The sequence below is a fragment of the Pogonomyrmex barbatus genome, unplaced genomic scaffold (assembly GCF_055798465.1).
Source record: "Pogonomyrmex barbatus isolate J1 unplaced genomic scaffold, ASM5579846v1 scaffold11, whole genome shotgun sequence".
In the NCBI taxonomy this organism is placed as follows: Eukaryota; Metazoa; Arthropoda; class Insecta; order Hymenoptera; family Formicidae; genus Pogonomyrmex; species Pogonomyrmex barbatus.
The window spans coordinates 5,308,677-5,326,173 of record NW_028297107.1 but is presented as its reverse complement, the minus strand read 5'-3'; the positions used below and the strand labels follow the sequence as shown (position 1 = coordinate 5,326,173).

The following is a 17,497-nucleotide window of genomic DNA, read 5'->3' as shown; positions in this document are numbered from 1 at the left end:
CGACGAGCCCTCCGAATTGACCTCCCTTGAAATCGCAGCGATTTTCGGGGACAGCTCGAATCTCCACGATAAATTCCTGCAATAAATTACAAGACGGAAAAGCCCGAACGATAAATTGTACATCGTAATAAAAGATTTATCGAGCGTATGCGTTATTTTGTTTACTCTTTCTCTCCCTCACTCCTCTCTCTCTCGCACTCTGTCTTTTCTCTCTCTCTCTCTTTCTCTCTCTCTCTCTCTCTCTCTCTCTCTCTTTCCTGCCGCATTTGCATAGCGATGATTTTTCGTCACCGTTCGTAAAATATTGAAATACGCACTCGAACGTGAAAAATCACCGTTTAACACGATAGGAAAAATAAAGCTATATTTAATAGAAATTTATTTTAGAAGTCCAATATTTTCCAACCATTGAAATGTTGCGTGATTTTTAATAAACAAACCATATATTTTTCCTACATTATTAAATATCGAAGCTCATGTTGTTCTTAACATAAATTTTCTTACATGTTGATTATTTCACCCAGTTGTTTTATTAATAATTTAAATAAAGTTAACTTTTAAATAAAGTTAAAGAGAGTATTTACCCATCCATCGCCGGGCTAAAGTGAAACGAAACGTCGATCATCCAATACGGATATTTCGCCGTCTCTTCGGTTTACTTCGCACGATCGTCGCTTCGCTCAGCCTCGCGCTATAACGCGAACACGCGAAATCCCGCCGTAAAATTTGCTTAGACATGACGAAGCTTTACGATACCTCCGCCAATGCGGAAAGCGAGAGAACGCATGCCACCCGCGATCGAAAGGAATGATGGTTGTGGGATGCATGCGGGGATTTGGCATGTATTTTCGTTACGTAGTCGGTGCTGTTGGGGATGCAATATACTAAAGCTGTTGATAAAAGGTATGGTCACTTAGGAAAAAAAAAAAAAAAAAAAAATCACAACAACAACAACAATAACAACAACAAACGGGCGGTTAAAATAAAACTTTATAAACACAAAAATACCTGTGTAAAATCATATGAAAATACACGAAAGCACATCCAAGCACAAATACAATTACTGGAAAATGTCTAAATACGTAAGAAAGATCGAACAATTTGGATGTTATATTCTTAAAGGAGAGGAGCAGCGAGATGGTGTCAAGTAAACAAGGCAGCGATCGTTCTTTTAGAGAATTTGAAGGGTGAGAAAGGGTTTTTTTCCCGATCATAGAACCTGAAGCTGCTTCTCCTTTCCGATTTTCCACCTCCTTCAATCCTTCCGCATGAAGAAAACGCGCCATCTTGCGTGACAAGACGAAAGAAGGATTCCCCTCGTTCTCCTCGAATTCAATTCCGAGATTATTTATAATAAATAAGCTGCTACGTCGATGTTGCCTTGCCCGAAGTATGATAGGTGATACCGTAGATTGAGAGCGAAAGAGAAATCAATCTCGGCGGTTCCGCCGCGTATCCGATTAAGGACCCGAAGGATTCGTGCCGCGAAAGAATCTTAGATCGGCTGCGATTTATTTTCCCTATACTTTCTTAATCTCGGAGATAGCACGCTTATTGAAGTCCTGCGAGTTCCCGAACTCTTAATTGCTGCAGCTCACACGATATGCTCATACCTCGTATATCATTTTCTACAATAATTATATATTTTCTTTGTAGTATTACAAAACTTTCGAATTTAAATAGAAACGCTACAATATTATTAAACATTGGTGTGAAATCATTCACGGATTGTGATTTCAATTAATGACAAATCGCTTGATAAATTCAATTTTTTTCTCATCTATGACTAAGTTTGGCAATTGAGAGAAAACAAAATAATCCTTGCTACTATATTTATGACAATTATGAAATTTAAGTACCTGCAACTAGTTTTTCAAAGTAATAAATACAAAGGTAGTATTGAATACAATAAAAATATAGCCACTGGTGACAATATATGTGAATTATTAATTGATGAGTGAAATAGCGATTCAATTATAATTACAAAGTTATATAGATTTCATACAAACAGACTATGGCATTATATTTTCCAGTTTAGACAAATATTTGTAAAGTAAACATAATGTCACAATATCATTGAGATAAGTTTAAAGAAAATATATTACATATTGACAACAACGGTATACAATATACTAGTTTACCTAACGATTTACAAATGATTAATATTACCATATTTTGTTGGTTGTTCATATAACTCGTTGATCTTATTACAACTTTATTATACATATACATATAGTTGAGGTGTTATTTACATACAAATTTCTAGTTGTTGATACAACCTTTTTCTCCGAATGTGGCTTTCTGTCACGTGTTAACAACAGTTAAAAAGGCACACGTTGTCGTTATCATTGTGTCATTATATCGTCATCATCCGCTCGTTCGTATGAGGAGAGGATTCATCGAGAGCTCTTAAGAGGACGGCCGTGTCGGCCGTGAAAGCTCCGGGTAATCTTGTGAGCGCGGAAGGTCGTCGACAAGCGCGGGAATCGCGTCGTTCCTGAATAATTTAGCGCTCTCGAGCCGCCGTTCTCATAGTTATATCGGCGGTTTGTGTAGACGAACGGTGTGGAAGTTCAAGCAGCAGGATCGGGCATGCTCAGTCGGAGACTATGAGTGACTATCACGCGGATAGAGTAGAGTACTGCCGGGTAGAGTACTCCGAGTAGAATCTCCATCTCTCTCTCTCTCTCTCTCTCTCTCTCTCTCTCTCTCTCTCTCTCTTCCTCTCCGTTCCTCCTCGTCTCTCCCGCGTTCTCCCGACTTCTCGCTCGCGCGACTGCAGTCGTTATCCGAGAGTTTGCGTCGAGAGTTTATCTTCCCTCCGAGAGATATATCTGTGCGAAAAACTGTCGTAACGTTCTGCCTCCCAATTGTCGGGCTGCATGTGCCGTAGCAGAAAAAAAAGAATGGAAGTAATACACGTTCGTGTGTTACACGTGCACTTCGTTTTGCTTTCCGCGAAATTCGCGTTTCCGGCCGGCCGGGTATTTACGTAAGTTTTATTTAAACGTAGCTTCGGGACTTTTAATTAGACGAATACTTGAATACGACGTACGGCGGCATTATTCTTCTTCGTGGAGAGAATCCAATGTGAATTAAGTCTACTAGTTGTCGAAATATCGGGAATCGCGATGAATAAATAATCTTCGATTTTGACTCGAGTAAATTTCGAATTCCTTCTTGTTTTTTTTTTTCGATCTTTTGCCCTTTTGTGCAAATAAACTTGCCGAAAATAGAACTCGTTAGAATTCGCGCGACTACCTCGGGTCGGGGTGGGCTCGTTTCGTTTACCGCAAACCCCTCCGAGAATTAGATATTACATCAATGGGGACGGGGAAGATGAGGAGAAGAGAGAGAATCCGAGGATCCAGCGTGCTACCGGTTGGAAAATTAAGACGAATGCGTCCGCCCGCTCCTCTTTGTCCTCGCAATCCTCGTGATATTGTTTCACGCCTCCGTGGAGACAGCCCTTGACAGCAGCCAATCAGGGAATGTATTTCCCGCGTCATGCCGCGGGATACAAACCTGTCACCGAATATCGAGTCCCGCCGATGTCCCCCGGCATGACGCGCGAGGGCATGAATGCTTTTCACCCTGCAAAGGGCACCCGTAGGCACGCCACGTGTCCTCCCTCCTCCAGAGAGGCACCGGGGAAATTTAACCCTTTAAATTCCCTTTGAAGTCTCATCGGATGACGTCGTCCCTCGAGATTTCGTTCGTTACGTTGTAATAATAAACTCAATGATTTTAAAACTGAGAAATGCAGTTAGTCCAGGCCCCAGTGGTGTCTTTTTTTTTTTTTTTTTTTTTGCGAATGCAAATAAGAGTTTATCCTTTAACATTTCCGTTCGACGAGCTTAATTAGCGTGCGGCTCGCGCTATTTCTTCGTTATATAGCATTAATCCTTTAACGGTGCGTCAGTTCGTAAGTGCGACGAGCAGACCGGATATTGCGATTTGCATCTGGATTCCTGGATAGAACTAACAATGACAGAGCGTAACGTCGTTAAAGTTTGCAGAAGTGTTCATTAGGAGTTAATGATGTCATTAAACGTCGTGTAACGTCACGGCGCGTTAATGACGCCTTGCATAAGTAAAGCTAAACGCGGAATTTAGAGCGTATAAAGCGTGATCAAAGATTCGCGCGTTCGAGCATACGCGACATAATCGGATGTTACGTGGGAACATTATTCCTGTTTATTTACAGGACAATCTCTCGCCGTGATAAGTCTGCATTATTTTAAGAGCTCGAGAATCGCTCGAGGAGAGAACGAGACGACGCGAAAAGTCTCGCGCAAATTCTCGCTCAATTTTATCCCCTTAAATTTATTTTATTTGTTTATTTCTTTCAAAGCAGCTCGACTGCTCGATATTGTTAAACTATTTCCTCCGCGTCGAATTCTTTTGCACGCCTTGAGTGTTAATTAGAGAAGTTTTTACGCGGCCGCGCTTCTTTAAAAATGTGCGCGACGATACGGGGAGGATTAGGAAGGCGATGCATCATTAATTAAGGTGCGGTTAATTAAGTACTCCACGGGGGCGGAAGAGTTGAAAGTATCTCTCGCAACTAGGGAGAGATGGCTCTTCCACGACGACCTTCGCCCTCGCACCGATATCCTCTTGGCAAAACGACCTTGCATGCAGCGAACCTTGAATGCTAATTAATGACTTTCCGATAATATCCCTCGGAAGTCGCCGCGAAGGAGGTTTTATAATTCACGGAGAATCGACGACGACCGCTCGATCTTCGTCCCGAGGAAGTTTGAAGTGATTTGTTCTTATTGCCGAGGCAGAAACTGCCCCGGACATTGTCAGACGTTGGACTTCCCTTACGCGACGATCGCTCCCCGAATTCGAGCCCGCCGTCCCTTTCAACCAGTACTCGATGTTTATCTTCCTCGGTAAACAAGATAATTGCCGAAAGTATCCTGCAGAATCGCCAACTCTTTGCTCGTTAAAATCCAAAGACGAGGATTTATAAGAGAAGTTCGTTACCCTTCTGTTCTCCAACCGTGTTCCCGTTTTATCGGATTTCCGATATTAATTTAATCCTAAAACTAGAATAGAATACGTAATGTCGAAACTAGAATAGAATATGTAATGTCGAAATGCTTTCGAAGAAATCATTCTATCTTCGTCGCTGATAAACGAGATTTCCGAAATAATACCGAATAAAACATTTACATGTGGCGCGAAAATACAGAACCAAGTAATCGATCAACCGGTTTAATTTGTCGCTTTTTGAGCGGACCGCTTTCGGAATTTGCGTACTTTTACACATAAGCCGTTTTCCCAGGCCGTTTCCCAACAATTAATGTGTCTCGGAACAAGATTAAGGAGAGTGGCACCCTCGAAGAGAGAGAGAGAGAGAGAGAGAGAGAGAGAGAGAGAGAGAGAGAGAGAGAGAGAGAAAACGGGGAGGACCATCGTTCTGGAGATGATGTTAGCGGTTTTGCGACACCCTCGTTATCACCACCGAGCCTCACCCTTGATTATTCCGGATACGCGTAAACATCGAACGCGACCGGCCGTCCCGGCCGCACATCAACCCCTTTCGCGTGGGAGAGAAACCGTAAAGTCCTCGTAAACATCCGTAAATTACGGTGGTGAGAATAGCGTTTATTCTCGAGGAACACCGTTAACCGGGCCAGCACGAAACATCACCGGTATCAACGTTAACACCGCGACGTTCGACAATCCGTCTATAAGAGGGACAGTCGCTTCGTCATCATAAAAGTTGAGGAACTCGAACGTTCGGGGTGAGCGCGCCATAAACTATCTTAAAGAGAAAGGAAATAATATACGCATCGTAATACGTTAATCTTATAATACCATGTTAAAATTATTCGCGAGATGGAATAATTATGCAACATTAATTCTGGTTACGAGTTACTTTAATAACTAAATACGTTCTTAATGCTCGTAATGGCAGTGGAGCGGAGGGGTAAACGCGCGGTTCATTCATACATATGAATAATCGAGCGCAATTAACTTGCGTTATGGCCGTAATGAAACATCGCCAGGATGTTTAACTGACCGAGTGTAATTTAATTCGCTATAGAATTAATTTCGATAACTCTCGCGCGACGGCCGGCGCAATAATATTTTGCGGTAAGGGCCTCAACTTTCGCCGTCGCGAACGGGGTCGCCGTAAAACTTGGTGGCCAACTTTAATCGCCATTCGAGACGCGCATTGCGAAAATCGGCGAGTTGCCGGCGTTGCTTTGTTAGTTTGCAATTAGCTCGAGTTTGACTTCCCTCCGGAAGTGACACAAATCGTAAACTAGAATACAAGTCCGGACAAATTCCCGTGCGCGAGATATAAACGCCCGAATGGATGACGAACGGCGCCTTTGTTCTACCGTTCTACGAGGGCGAAATTCAAAAAAGTTCTACGCGAAAATATAATTAAATAATCTCGAATACATCATGATAAATGCGGGATTGTTATTGAAAATCCGTATAATCTTTCAACATTTTACTTATTCTTTATACACGTAAGCGTAATTAATATATAGCTGATTTAAAACGAGATTATTATTTCTTTTATATATATGTGTGTGTATATGGTGTGTGTGTGTGTGTGTGTGTGTGTGTGTGTGTGTGTGTGTGTGTGTGTGTCAAGTAATTACTAAAATTTTGTTTCATATAAACTGATATTTATAAGAATTCATTACTAAGGCTACATAAAGGCGCGGAATATATTCAAGACTATTTTCCAAGTCCATTAGATCGGCAATGTTGTTTACGCTTATGTCGGTCGGAGAAACACCACAAAGAGGGAAAGGAGGAAAGACGGTCGACTCCATCCACGCTCGTTTGCCGCCATTGTGGCGGGTCGCGAGAGAGAAGTCGGGTCACGGCTTTACGCGGCTGAGCTTTCGATGATGACGACGAGAACGACGAGGACGACACGGGACGAGAGCTCGTGAGCAAGGTTGTGAAAGTTTTCACGCGCTTGTTTTCATGGAAGCCCGTTGTGTAAACAGGCCGCCTAAACCGGGAGAGGAGATCCCCGCATCGAGATCCGCTTCCCGGCATTCTGGCTTCTGTTGCACGACTCAGTCGTTCTTCAGAGTCTAATTATAATCAGATGACAGACCCGACTACGTTTATTCGGGGAAACGATGACGCGAAAAGCGCGCCACGATACGCCATGGATTCTGTACATCTCCGACTTGAATCTTTTCCTCTCGCGCAGGACCTACGTCCCACATCACGATCGTGTCCCACACTTTGATATTTGAGAAATGAATTTAAAATTCTGATGCAAAAATATCAAATTATAATTTTCAGGTTACAAACACGCCCAAGTTGACCAGAACCAATCGTCCGCTGTCGATTTTCAGATGATATCCTCGATTCTCGACTCCAGTTTCAAATTATTTTGGGAACAAAGAGTAGAATTACATTATTACGAAAAGATGAAAAAATTCTTCGATGCGGGAGACATCGAGGTATATCCTTCTACCAAACTGTGTAAAAATCGATTTAAATTTTTCGTTCTTAAATATCTTTTTCCATGCACGTGTGTCTGCATGGCACACGTTCTTTTTCCGATATGAAATTTCCGCTCATGTCTACCGATGAACGATCGAGCTGAATCGAACTTTGAGCATGATTGCGAAATTGTACATCGTTACTTACATCCCGTTAAAGTCCCAGAAAAGCACGATTCTCTGTGTACCAGAATTGCGGGCGAACGAGATCAGCGAGGGAACGCCGCGCCGGTTCGCTCGGCTCGGCTCGGCGTGGCGTGGCGCGGCGTGGCGCGGTGTGGCGCGGCGCGGCGGTGGTCCGCGCCCCATTCGCCGGTATCAAAAGTCAAAAGACGCAAATCAGCCAAAGGAAGGGAGGATAATATCCAGACGCCAAAGAATCCTCTCCCGCCGACGGCCACGATACGCCGCCGTTGCGGCGTATTCGCGATGCGGAAAAGTACCGCGGCGGCGAGGGAAAATAAATCGCGGCCTGGTATAGCTAAACGAGAACAAAAGCGCGCGGCATGTCAGCCCGATTCCCTTTTACCCGCGTATACGGCAAAATGGCGAAACGGCGAAACGAGGCGCGGGGTAGGCGCGGGATAAGCGCGGAGGGAGGAATCCTCCGCGCTTCTCCGCTAAAGAGCAGATCAAAGGATACATTTGTTTTGTCCGCGCTTCTCGTTATTACGTTATTGTCGTGATATCGGACCGGGCGCGATAACAACACGGAATTTCCGCGTAATGTAGCGCGGTTATTATTGAAATTGGAATTGCAATTCGGTTTATCGGGCGCGATCATCTCGCGCTTTATCTCGCGCGCGACGCGCCACGCATTCACGATATTATTTCAATGCGGGCGAAAAACGCGTGAGCGCGATTCGTGCGGCGCGGTCTCGTCCCGAGGTGATATTTCGCTTCGGAGGAGAGTAAATAATTGATGTTGTAATAATTGCGAATAATAATTAATACTTCGCATCAATCACGCAAAAAATTTTTCGGAAACGTCGCTTCGACTCGATCGGGACGATGTCGCTCGATATCGATTTTTCGACGATCGGCAGGTAACAGATCTCTCCTGGATGGACGAAAATATCTTCCGAAATAACGGGAGGTCCTTTCCCTGTATTCTACCGGATACACCGACATGGTAGCGCGAGGGGCGTTTTCTGTGCCGCGATTTTGTTGCTCCGTTTCCCGTTCATTTTTCAGTTCTTCAATTCCCATCAAGACGCGCGAAGTTCCACCGAGACTGCGAGAGCGCGAGTGGCATTCCTTCTGCATTTCTTTTCGCTCTTCTCCCCCCCCCCTCTCCCGCCTGTCCCCCTTCTCCCTTTTTTACGGCGTCCGCGATTCTCTTTCTCGCGACTCTCGAGGCGCCGGCGAAAACAAAGCGGATTCCCTCGCGTAATAAAGAGACTTCGCTCGGCGCAAAAAGGCTTGACCGTTCGCTTCTTTGCCCGTCATCTCCTTAGCGATTCAGCCTTACACCCTCCCCCTCCTCTTCCTCCTCCTGCCTTCTTCTCTCCCTTCTGGCAGGGAATCTTGTATCGGAATCGGAGAAAAAGACTTTTCGCGACTTTATCGTCCGACATTTGCAATTTTAAACAGCAACGCTGTCAGGAACTTGTGATTATTATTCCTGGATGACGCATCCCGTAGCTCGCTTTTATTATAAATTTAAAGGCACTCGAGACAGACAAGGTCACTTTTTTTAATTTGCATTAAGCGGTATTTTTTCAAATTGCAAATCCATCGTAACAATTGGCACAGTGGCTAATTTGCGATATTTTCTAAATTCTAAATTCTAACTCAAAAGTTTTCGATTCTCTTGAAAATCAATAATTTTTTTTTAACCATCGTTCTGAAACAGCCATTTCTCGGCATCGTTAGCCGGAGTTAGCGGCCAGATGGCTAACGCCGCAGGAAGAGAGAGAGGAGTATCGGGGGGTGTGGGACGAGGGGTGGTTTTCGCAATCTCACGGCGGCTATAATTCAAATCCAAACTTGTCCAATTGCCCGTGCTCGTCGCATTATACCGCCGACTTAATCCAAACTTTCGTCGTCGCAGAGGTTAAAGCGAAATTCAGAACGGCGGCGCCGCGTTCGTTGAAACAATCGTCCGCGTGTGCGTGCGCGTTTCCGCGAGCGAAAATGTGTGCCCCAACACGATTTCTTCGCGCTATTTCGCGCGCCTGCGACTCCGGCGATCCGAAAGTTTTCACGAGGTGCAGGGAACGGATGGAGGGGATGGGGGAGGGGAATTACGTTGCTAAATTATCACTCCTATAAGCAGATGAGTACGCGCTCCGCGACCTCGACGGGAGCGGAAGTGCGGCTGCGGCAGCCCGCGGAGGATCGAGATGAGAAAAGCGAACGAGACCAGTCGAGTCGTGGCGCATGCAAATTAATTCGCGCCTCAAAAGTACAAGCAAATTGCCCGTGATAAATGACGAGACGGCCGACCTCGCTTTGGTTTCGCAGATTAATAAGCGATCGCAAGATGTAAAATAAGATAGAAATAAACGCGATTAAGGTACAACTTCTCTCTCCCGGGAAAGTATTCCCCGTTCCCATTAATGAGCCAAATAAATTCTGAAAGGCGTGTATTAAAATCTTGCCGCGCGGATTCGTTCGTACGGAGATAACAAATCGAGAAAGGTGGTGGATATACCGGGTAGTAATCCGGAGCTTAATTCTGCTCGAACATGAAATGGAATACCCTGTTTGTGGACCATCTCGGTCCCGAATTACTTTCGCAATAAACGAACCACTAGGAAACCAAAACATGTTCGCAACACACAGAGTTAAAAATCAAGTTAATTAATGCTGCCCGCTAATCAAAACTAACTTAAAACTATCGGTCAATTAAAATTCGCCAAATAAGCGTAAACAACTGAAATCGTTGCAAAATAAAAACCTTGTTTTCCAATAAGGCGGACGCCATAAATAACTTACAAAGTTAGAAAAATATTTTAGAGCCGTCATGTTCACAAGTCAAAATTAAACTGAAAAGATCTCATTTTTAAGATAATAAATTTATTTAATAAATTTATAAATTATCGCGTAAATTTTTACGGCCCAAAATGACGATCGGGAATTGAAAACCCAAATTGGCTTTTCCGAGGCAAGCCAGCGATAGTCGGACTAATTATAAGCCGTCTCGTGTAACATTAAAGTAGATTCGATCTCCCGTGGGCACGCGGGAAAAATCTAAATTCGCTCTCGCGCATACCGCGAGTCTGAGAGGAGGAAACGGAGCAGAGGCGAGCCGGAAGAGCGAAAGGGACACGAGAAGGGACAGAAGAGAGATTCTCAAGCCGCGGGAGATACGGTTCCCGAAGCGGTACAATTATATCTCGATTAAGATTCAAGAATGGATTTCGCGGAGCTCCCCGGTGCTTTTTACCCTTTTTGAGGTGCGAGAGAAGGAGAAAGATAACGAGGAGATTAAAAATCACTCGGAGCACAACCCGGAACGCAACTTACGTGGAAATTTCATGTCGGATTAAACGCAACTGCCGCCGCCCGCCGCCGTCGTTTCTGGTTCTATGATCTCGAGAACAGCCGGGCGATAAGAGAGTCCGGCGAACGAGAGTCGAGATAATCCGACGGGAATTAAAGTAACTCGACTTTCGCGCAGCGCGAGACGAGTGTTTCTCCGCGGAATGGAATTTCCGCGGGGCGGGGAGAACACGCGGGAAAAAAATTCAGCTTCGCAAAGGTAGAGCGCACTACTCTCGGTTTGGTTTCACACACACACACACACACACACACACACACACACACACACACACACACACACACACACACACACACACACACACACACACACACACACACACACACACACACACACACACATACGCGTGTGTGAAATACACAGAGGGCTAATACTTTTTCTTTCTCTTTCCTCTCTTCGACGAAGACAATTTCTTCTATTGTTATTCTGTGCTTCGTCTCTCTCTGCCGCTATTACCCGCCGTTTCGCAAGCCATATCTTCAAACGTGTTTTTTTTTTCGCTCGTAAGAACGCTTCGTAAATGACTTTGCGCGCGTTCTCCCGCACGCGTACGCAGTAAAATCGCCCGCGAAACGCGCCCCCATGCGCTTTTATGTACGTTACATAAACATAAACGTTCAACGTCCGAATGTTCAGCGTAACATCTTTCGGAAAGTAGATCTTCCTCGAAAGCACGATGAAAGAGGTAAAGATATTGCGATTGTTTTGTGAGAAAATTCACTGCTTTGAAAAACAAAAAAACCTATTTTTCCAAGGGAGAACACCTTTTCATTCGGGGAAGATCCATCTGACACGTTGCATCATAACATCACAAAAACGTGCGTTTTTTCGTGCGTGAAAATAAAAAATTCTGCGAAAAGAGAACCTACAATTATAAATTATAAAATTTACAAGATTCATTTACCGTCATCATTCTCGTTGTCATCCTAATTTCAAGGGCCACGGACAAAACGCTCACTGCATTTCCGGCACTTCTCGTAACGCTGGAAACGCGGGAGGAGAGAGCGAGGAAGGGAAGGGGCGGTCGCCAGGGCGAGAATTCAATTAACGACTTACCCGATGCATTTAACGTCCCGTAAAGCCGAACGCGAGAGCGCGCAAAAACCATCGCCGTGGGCTCACCCCTTCCCTCCCCACCCCCCGAAACCAGCGGGGATTTGCGTGGCATGGCGTGGCGCGACGCTGCCACTGTCACCGCCGGTTCTGGTCGTTCTATGCGTTCTATTTGCCACCTGCACGTGCAACGCCTCGCCTGCATTGTGCATCGAAATAAACGTCACGTCATCTGTCGTTAATCCATCGATGACGTTGGACTCAAACAAACGCGGGGAGGGTCCATCGATTCGTTAAGCCGAAATCCACAAATTCTACTGCTTGCTCCGCAAAATGATAAAGTAGAGAATTAAGCAGAGAATTAAGATACTCACTCTTCAAGAAGTATTTCTCGCGAATAGATGCTTCTTATGCGCGTTTTATTTCGCGGGGACTCATTAATTTTCAAAAATTCTGACTTCATTTTTAATAACACCAGGATGTGTCTATTCTCAAACTCGGAAAAAAAATTCCCTGAGAAATCCAGGTTTCTCCAGGTTTTTCCAAATAGCAGACATCCCGAGTTCTATACTTCTATCTAGACTGGAATTACTTTTCTAATCCATATATAGAGCTGTCGAGATATTAAAAGTGAAGCTGGAAAGCTCTCGATAATTAATGAGTTTCGTGATACGTCAGTTTCACGCACGCACTTCGCGGGCGCGGTCTCGTTCTTAAGTGCAGCCATGAATTGAGAGAACGATCGCGCCGAGCAATCAGTTATTAATTTAAACGTGACAATGGGCCGCGGGCCGGCTCATATTATGCCGTTACTCAGCGGCGACAATGGAAAATAATTAACGATCGGATTCCAGCTCGCCGTTCGTATTTATTGCCGGCATCCCGCGCCGTTTCATGGAGTGCGACACCGCAGGAAACGGCGGAGTCTTATTATCCGGCGGGCAATTAATTTTGATTACGGTCGGTGGCGCGGGCTTGGTGTCAAAGTAATTCGACAACACGTTGCAGGGACGCCGGCGACGTCGGTCGTGCTCTTTATTAGATCCCGCAAAACTATGGAACATCAGCAGCAGCGGCAGCAGCAGCAACAATACCATCGCCTTCGACTGCAACTCCGAATCAATTTTATCTCGACGAATTTCTCGAGGGTGCCCCCCCATTCCGCGGCGTCAGCGATATTAATCATTCGAATACGATAATTCCGCATTCAATAGTTACGAATGGCCACCGATGCAGTACCCGGCGATACCACGTTTAAATGGTATTAACAACGCGATGTGTATCTCGCTAACGGCGAGCAACCTACGAAGCGAAGCAAACTACGTTGTTTCGGTGTAAAGACGTCAATAAATTGATTTCAATGGTCGGTCGCGTTTTACATTTACAAATTTAATAGAGATTGCACTTGACGCTGACTACGGATCTGCAAAATACGCAGTCTACGGGCCGCAACGGCGAGCGTCGGAAAAGGAATTTATCAGATCTCTCGGGAGTTCACGGGTGTTAATTTCCTAAAATATATCTCCCCATCGAGACGCGCCTAGAGCGCGACGCGTCGTGTCTCCAATTATCTGTAATGATGTAAAATCGCACGATAATGGCTCGAGCGGCGTGCAACAAGGTCGGGAGACACATGTTCCCTATTAATAGCCGTGCGACGTTTTTATCGTCGCGAGAGAGGCGACTCTGCACGGGAGGACCGCGAGGGGGGAGGGGGTTCGAAGGAGGAGAGGACGAGCGAGAAGAGACGGGCGCGATGGCGCCCGCGCCGGGGTAAATACGCTTTTCCTCTATGGTATTTTTTTTTTCTTTTTCTTTACGCGCCGGCCATCCGCTAGAGACAATATACCGAAACTGCGCTCCCTCGCGTCGCCCCAACCGACGGTGGTCTCCCTCTATTTACATCGGTGGCGACGATTATTCTTACCACCCGTTCACTTTTAACGCCAGCTGCGTCGCTCTTTTTATCCGTGCTCGATTTAACCGACGATAAGACGTCGTAGACGCGGGCGTTATTTCGCGCGTGCAGCCAGTCTCCGCCGGTGTAACCGGGCAGCTTCATCTTGGCTGTCGGATTTTCGCGACTGCATTTCAACCTCGGCTCCCGTAACGGCGTTTGGGAAAATCCGACGAGATCATTCTCGCGCAATCTAACGAGATCACTTTTAGCGATCTCGCCAATCGTGGAAGTCTCGGTATTACGACAAGGAGACAGCCGAGTACATCTCTCTCGTGAGCTCGGCGTCGTGGTAAAGAAAAAAAGAAAAAAAAAGAAAGAAAAAAAATGATGCTCGTTTGAGGAAATATTAAGCGATTATCTCATCCGCGTTATATACGTTAAATTTCTCACGGCAATCAGTTAAACTCGCTATCTAGCGCAATGCAGTTATCGTGCAGTTACGTCAGAACGACGAGGGATCGAGACTCGCCGTCGGAGCGAGACTTACCGCTGAGTTATCGTGCTTGAAGAGAAGTCGCCGGGGGAAGTATTGACGTCGAGAGAATCGCGCGCTTTAATTGGAAATTCTTCTTCTCATCCGCGACGCTCCCATTCGCACGTCCGGTTCGTGCTGTGATCATGCCAGCAGACGAAGGAAACTGTACAAAGCACGTTGCAGCGTATGCATCGCACGCTCAAGAAAACCGTCGACTCTATACATATGCGCTATGTGCGCATATACATATATATATATATATATATATATATATATATATATATATGAGCCCGTGGCATTTCAATATTTCTTTCGCCCACCTTAATCCCCCGACTCTCCGCCATTTCATTCGCGCGTTACGTCTCAGAGTTTCACGTGGGAACACATTTGCGACGATAACTGGAACGTTTTGTACGAATAACATAGTGTGACTCATTAGCGGATACGTAGAAAAAAAAATTGGTCTTAAATCGAGACTATATATTCTCGTAAGCAAAAATATTAATCTTCATATTTCAGAAGACTTTTAGTCTTGAGTTGAGCAAAAGTAAGTAACTTGCATCAAATTCAATCGGATAATTAAGAGTAAAATTTTTAAGAAGATTATAATATTCTTGCTTGTATATGAAAATATTTATCTTGATTTAAAATTAATTTTTTTCCATGTATATCGAGTGAAATAAAAATTAATCACGTTCGACGTGTATCAGTCGGATAATCCATTCAGTCGATCAAACTTTAATGGAGGGAAAAAAGTAGAAATACGAAACCGACAATTCAAGCTGCGTGTCGATGATGCTCGTTATTATTAGAATTATTATTATTATGGTTATTACAGTTAATTAACGGTAGTACCGTGCACGCGAATGCAATCGACAAATTACTAGAGTCTGTAAAGAATAAACCAGATTTACATTCGCGCTTGGAAACGTAACAATATCCCGGAATAACATCCAATGAAAGCTCAATAAAAGCTTCCTAGCGTGACGAGCAATAAATTACCGAAGAAAATACAGGCCGTTACATATTACGCGAATCACGCTGATACTAGGAAGATTAAAAGGGACAGTGGCGGAGGAAGGGGCGCTTTGATAAGACGGAAAAATCCCGGCGAATGCTGATTGCTTTAATTGCCCGAGTGCTCCGTTTATGTATTTTACATTAACTTCAACCTTTCCCCCTGGCTGTTCTAGCGCGTCTTTTTGTCCCACCCTCTTCCTCCCGTCTCTCCCTCTTTCCTCTGCCCCTTCCTGCCCCTCTCCGCTATCTCTCGTTTTTCCATGATACTCTATTATTCAAGACAGTTCTTGCGCGCACTCGGCGGATAGAAAAAGAGATAACAGCAGGATATCCAATTTATCTCCCTCCGTGAGGATTCTGACGAGACTTTCTGCGATTGTACTTGCAATTAAACGCCCGGAAAATTCTTACGGGACGTGCGAAATTCCCGGCCCGAGAGTGCTTGTCCGACGGTCGCGTTGACTTTTTCACGGAGGAGAGACGAAAAAGAGTGCACGGCGGCGCACGTCGGGTAATAAGAGGCATTTAACACCTCGAAATCGCGAGTGGCGATTCTCCCCGAGTATCCGGGCCACGGCTTCAAGTGGGTCAATAAAATCAGACCTGGCGAAATCTAGCGCATCAAATGTCATAACAATCTGGTTTACCGCTACTCACTTGAATATAATAATAATCGCGTCGATCTCAATGGCTGCACCGAATCCGTCCCTCTCTGTTCATGAATAATTCAATTAAAGTAAATAATTGTGACGTATCGTATCGATTATTCCGAGCATGCGGCTATAATTCGCGGACTATATCCAGAAACCGACTGATATATAAGGAAATTGTATCTCCTCGAGGGAAACGTCGCGTATAATAATAATAATAATTTCTCGCGCGGTTGAGCGCTCGCGGTCGATTTCCTTGAACTTTTCCCCATTTTCTCGCCGACATTTTAATAATCGCGAAGCGAGGTTCGCGATTTGCGCCGCCGGTTTTTGCGGCAACTCCCGACCATCGATCTTCGAGAGTGCAGTCGTTGAACGTAAATATTCCTCGAATGAGCGACGAATCGCAGCTGAAGCGGTTACCGTCCGTGCGCCGCGCCGCGTCTCGAGAGCGGCGGAATCGACCGTACGGTCGATCGATGTAAGCCGCGGAAAGAAGACCGAATTACAGAGAACTGCGGAATTAGTTACGGATGTGAAGTAACGAGTCGGGGAATTAGCGAGCATACTCGTCGCTCGGCAAAGGCGATTTGCAGATTAATACGGATCACCGACTGCGCGCATATCGAACTATCGAACGCGTTCTTCGGAAGTAACGTGTGTCGTGTCGTCCGTAACGCCGAGATAAAGGTCGAAACAATTCACACACGTAACGCAAATGACAATCTGTTACGGGTGTACGATGTGTAATTGCGATATTGCACAGCGCTCGCATTTATGCAAAATAAAATTAAAGCTATCGCTTTAATTGATAAATTTTGAATTAATTAATTAATTAATTTCTTTTTCAACAATTTAGAATTTCTGAGAAATTTTATTTGAAACGTTATGATCAATTTTCAGTCGAGGATGAGTTCATCTTACAAATAATTTCCTCGTGATTATGAAACGTGTCGAAAAGTTAAACGTAAGATTTCCAGAGACAAGGGCAATATAATCTTATCACTGCTGCGCACGGTAAATCAAATTGCTTAGAAGAATCGAGGGAAAAGATCGAAAATGGATTTACCGGGATAGCAACGCAGTCTTCGAGCTCGGCGAGGGGTGACTCCGAGCAGAAGGTGCCTTCGGTAAGGAAGGGTGGCCGGGGGGGCGGCGGCAACCGGAACTCAGGGGGCGGCCCGGGGCACTCCGGGCACTCCGTGCTCTCCAGCGTCTCCAGCTCCTCCATCCTCCACCTCAGCGTGCTGAAAAATCGAGAAATCACCGATTAATCTTATTGACGGAGACTCATTAATCGAGGACGTGGGGCAAGGCGAGGATTGAAAAGGCATT

The 17,497-nt window shown here is 45.0% G+C and overlaps 1 protein-coding gene across 15 annotated transcripts in view; it reads right to left on the bottom strand.

Annotated features, from left to right (window-relative positions):
• Positions 1 to 17,497, bottom strand: part of pxb (putative Hedgehog signaling attenuator pxb) — a 347,458-nt gene that overhangs the window by 65,326 nt on the left and 264,635 nt on the right. For 14 of the 15 annotated variants that reach the window (XM_089071034.1, XM_089071037.1, XM_089071041.1 and 11 more), the window contains one exon: positions 17,232 to 17,409. In XM_089071034.1, the coding sequence (XP_088927160.1) occupies positions 17,232 to 17,409 (178 nt within the window). Of the gene's footprint in view, positions 1 to 17,231; positions 17,410 to 17,497 lie in introns of those variants that run through there. The other variant, XM_089071040.1, reaches the window with a different exon arrangement.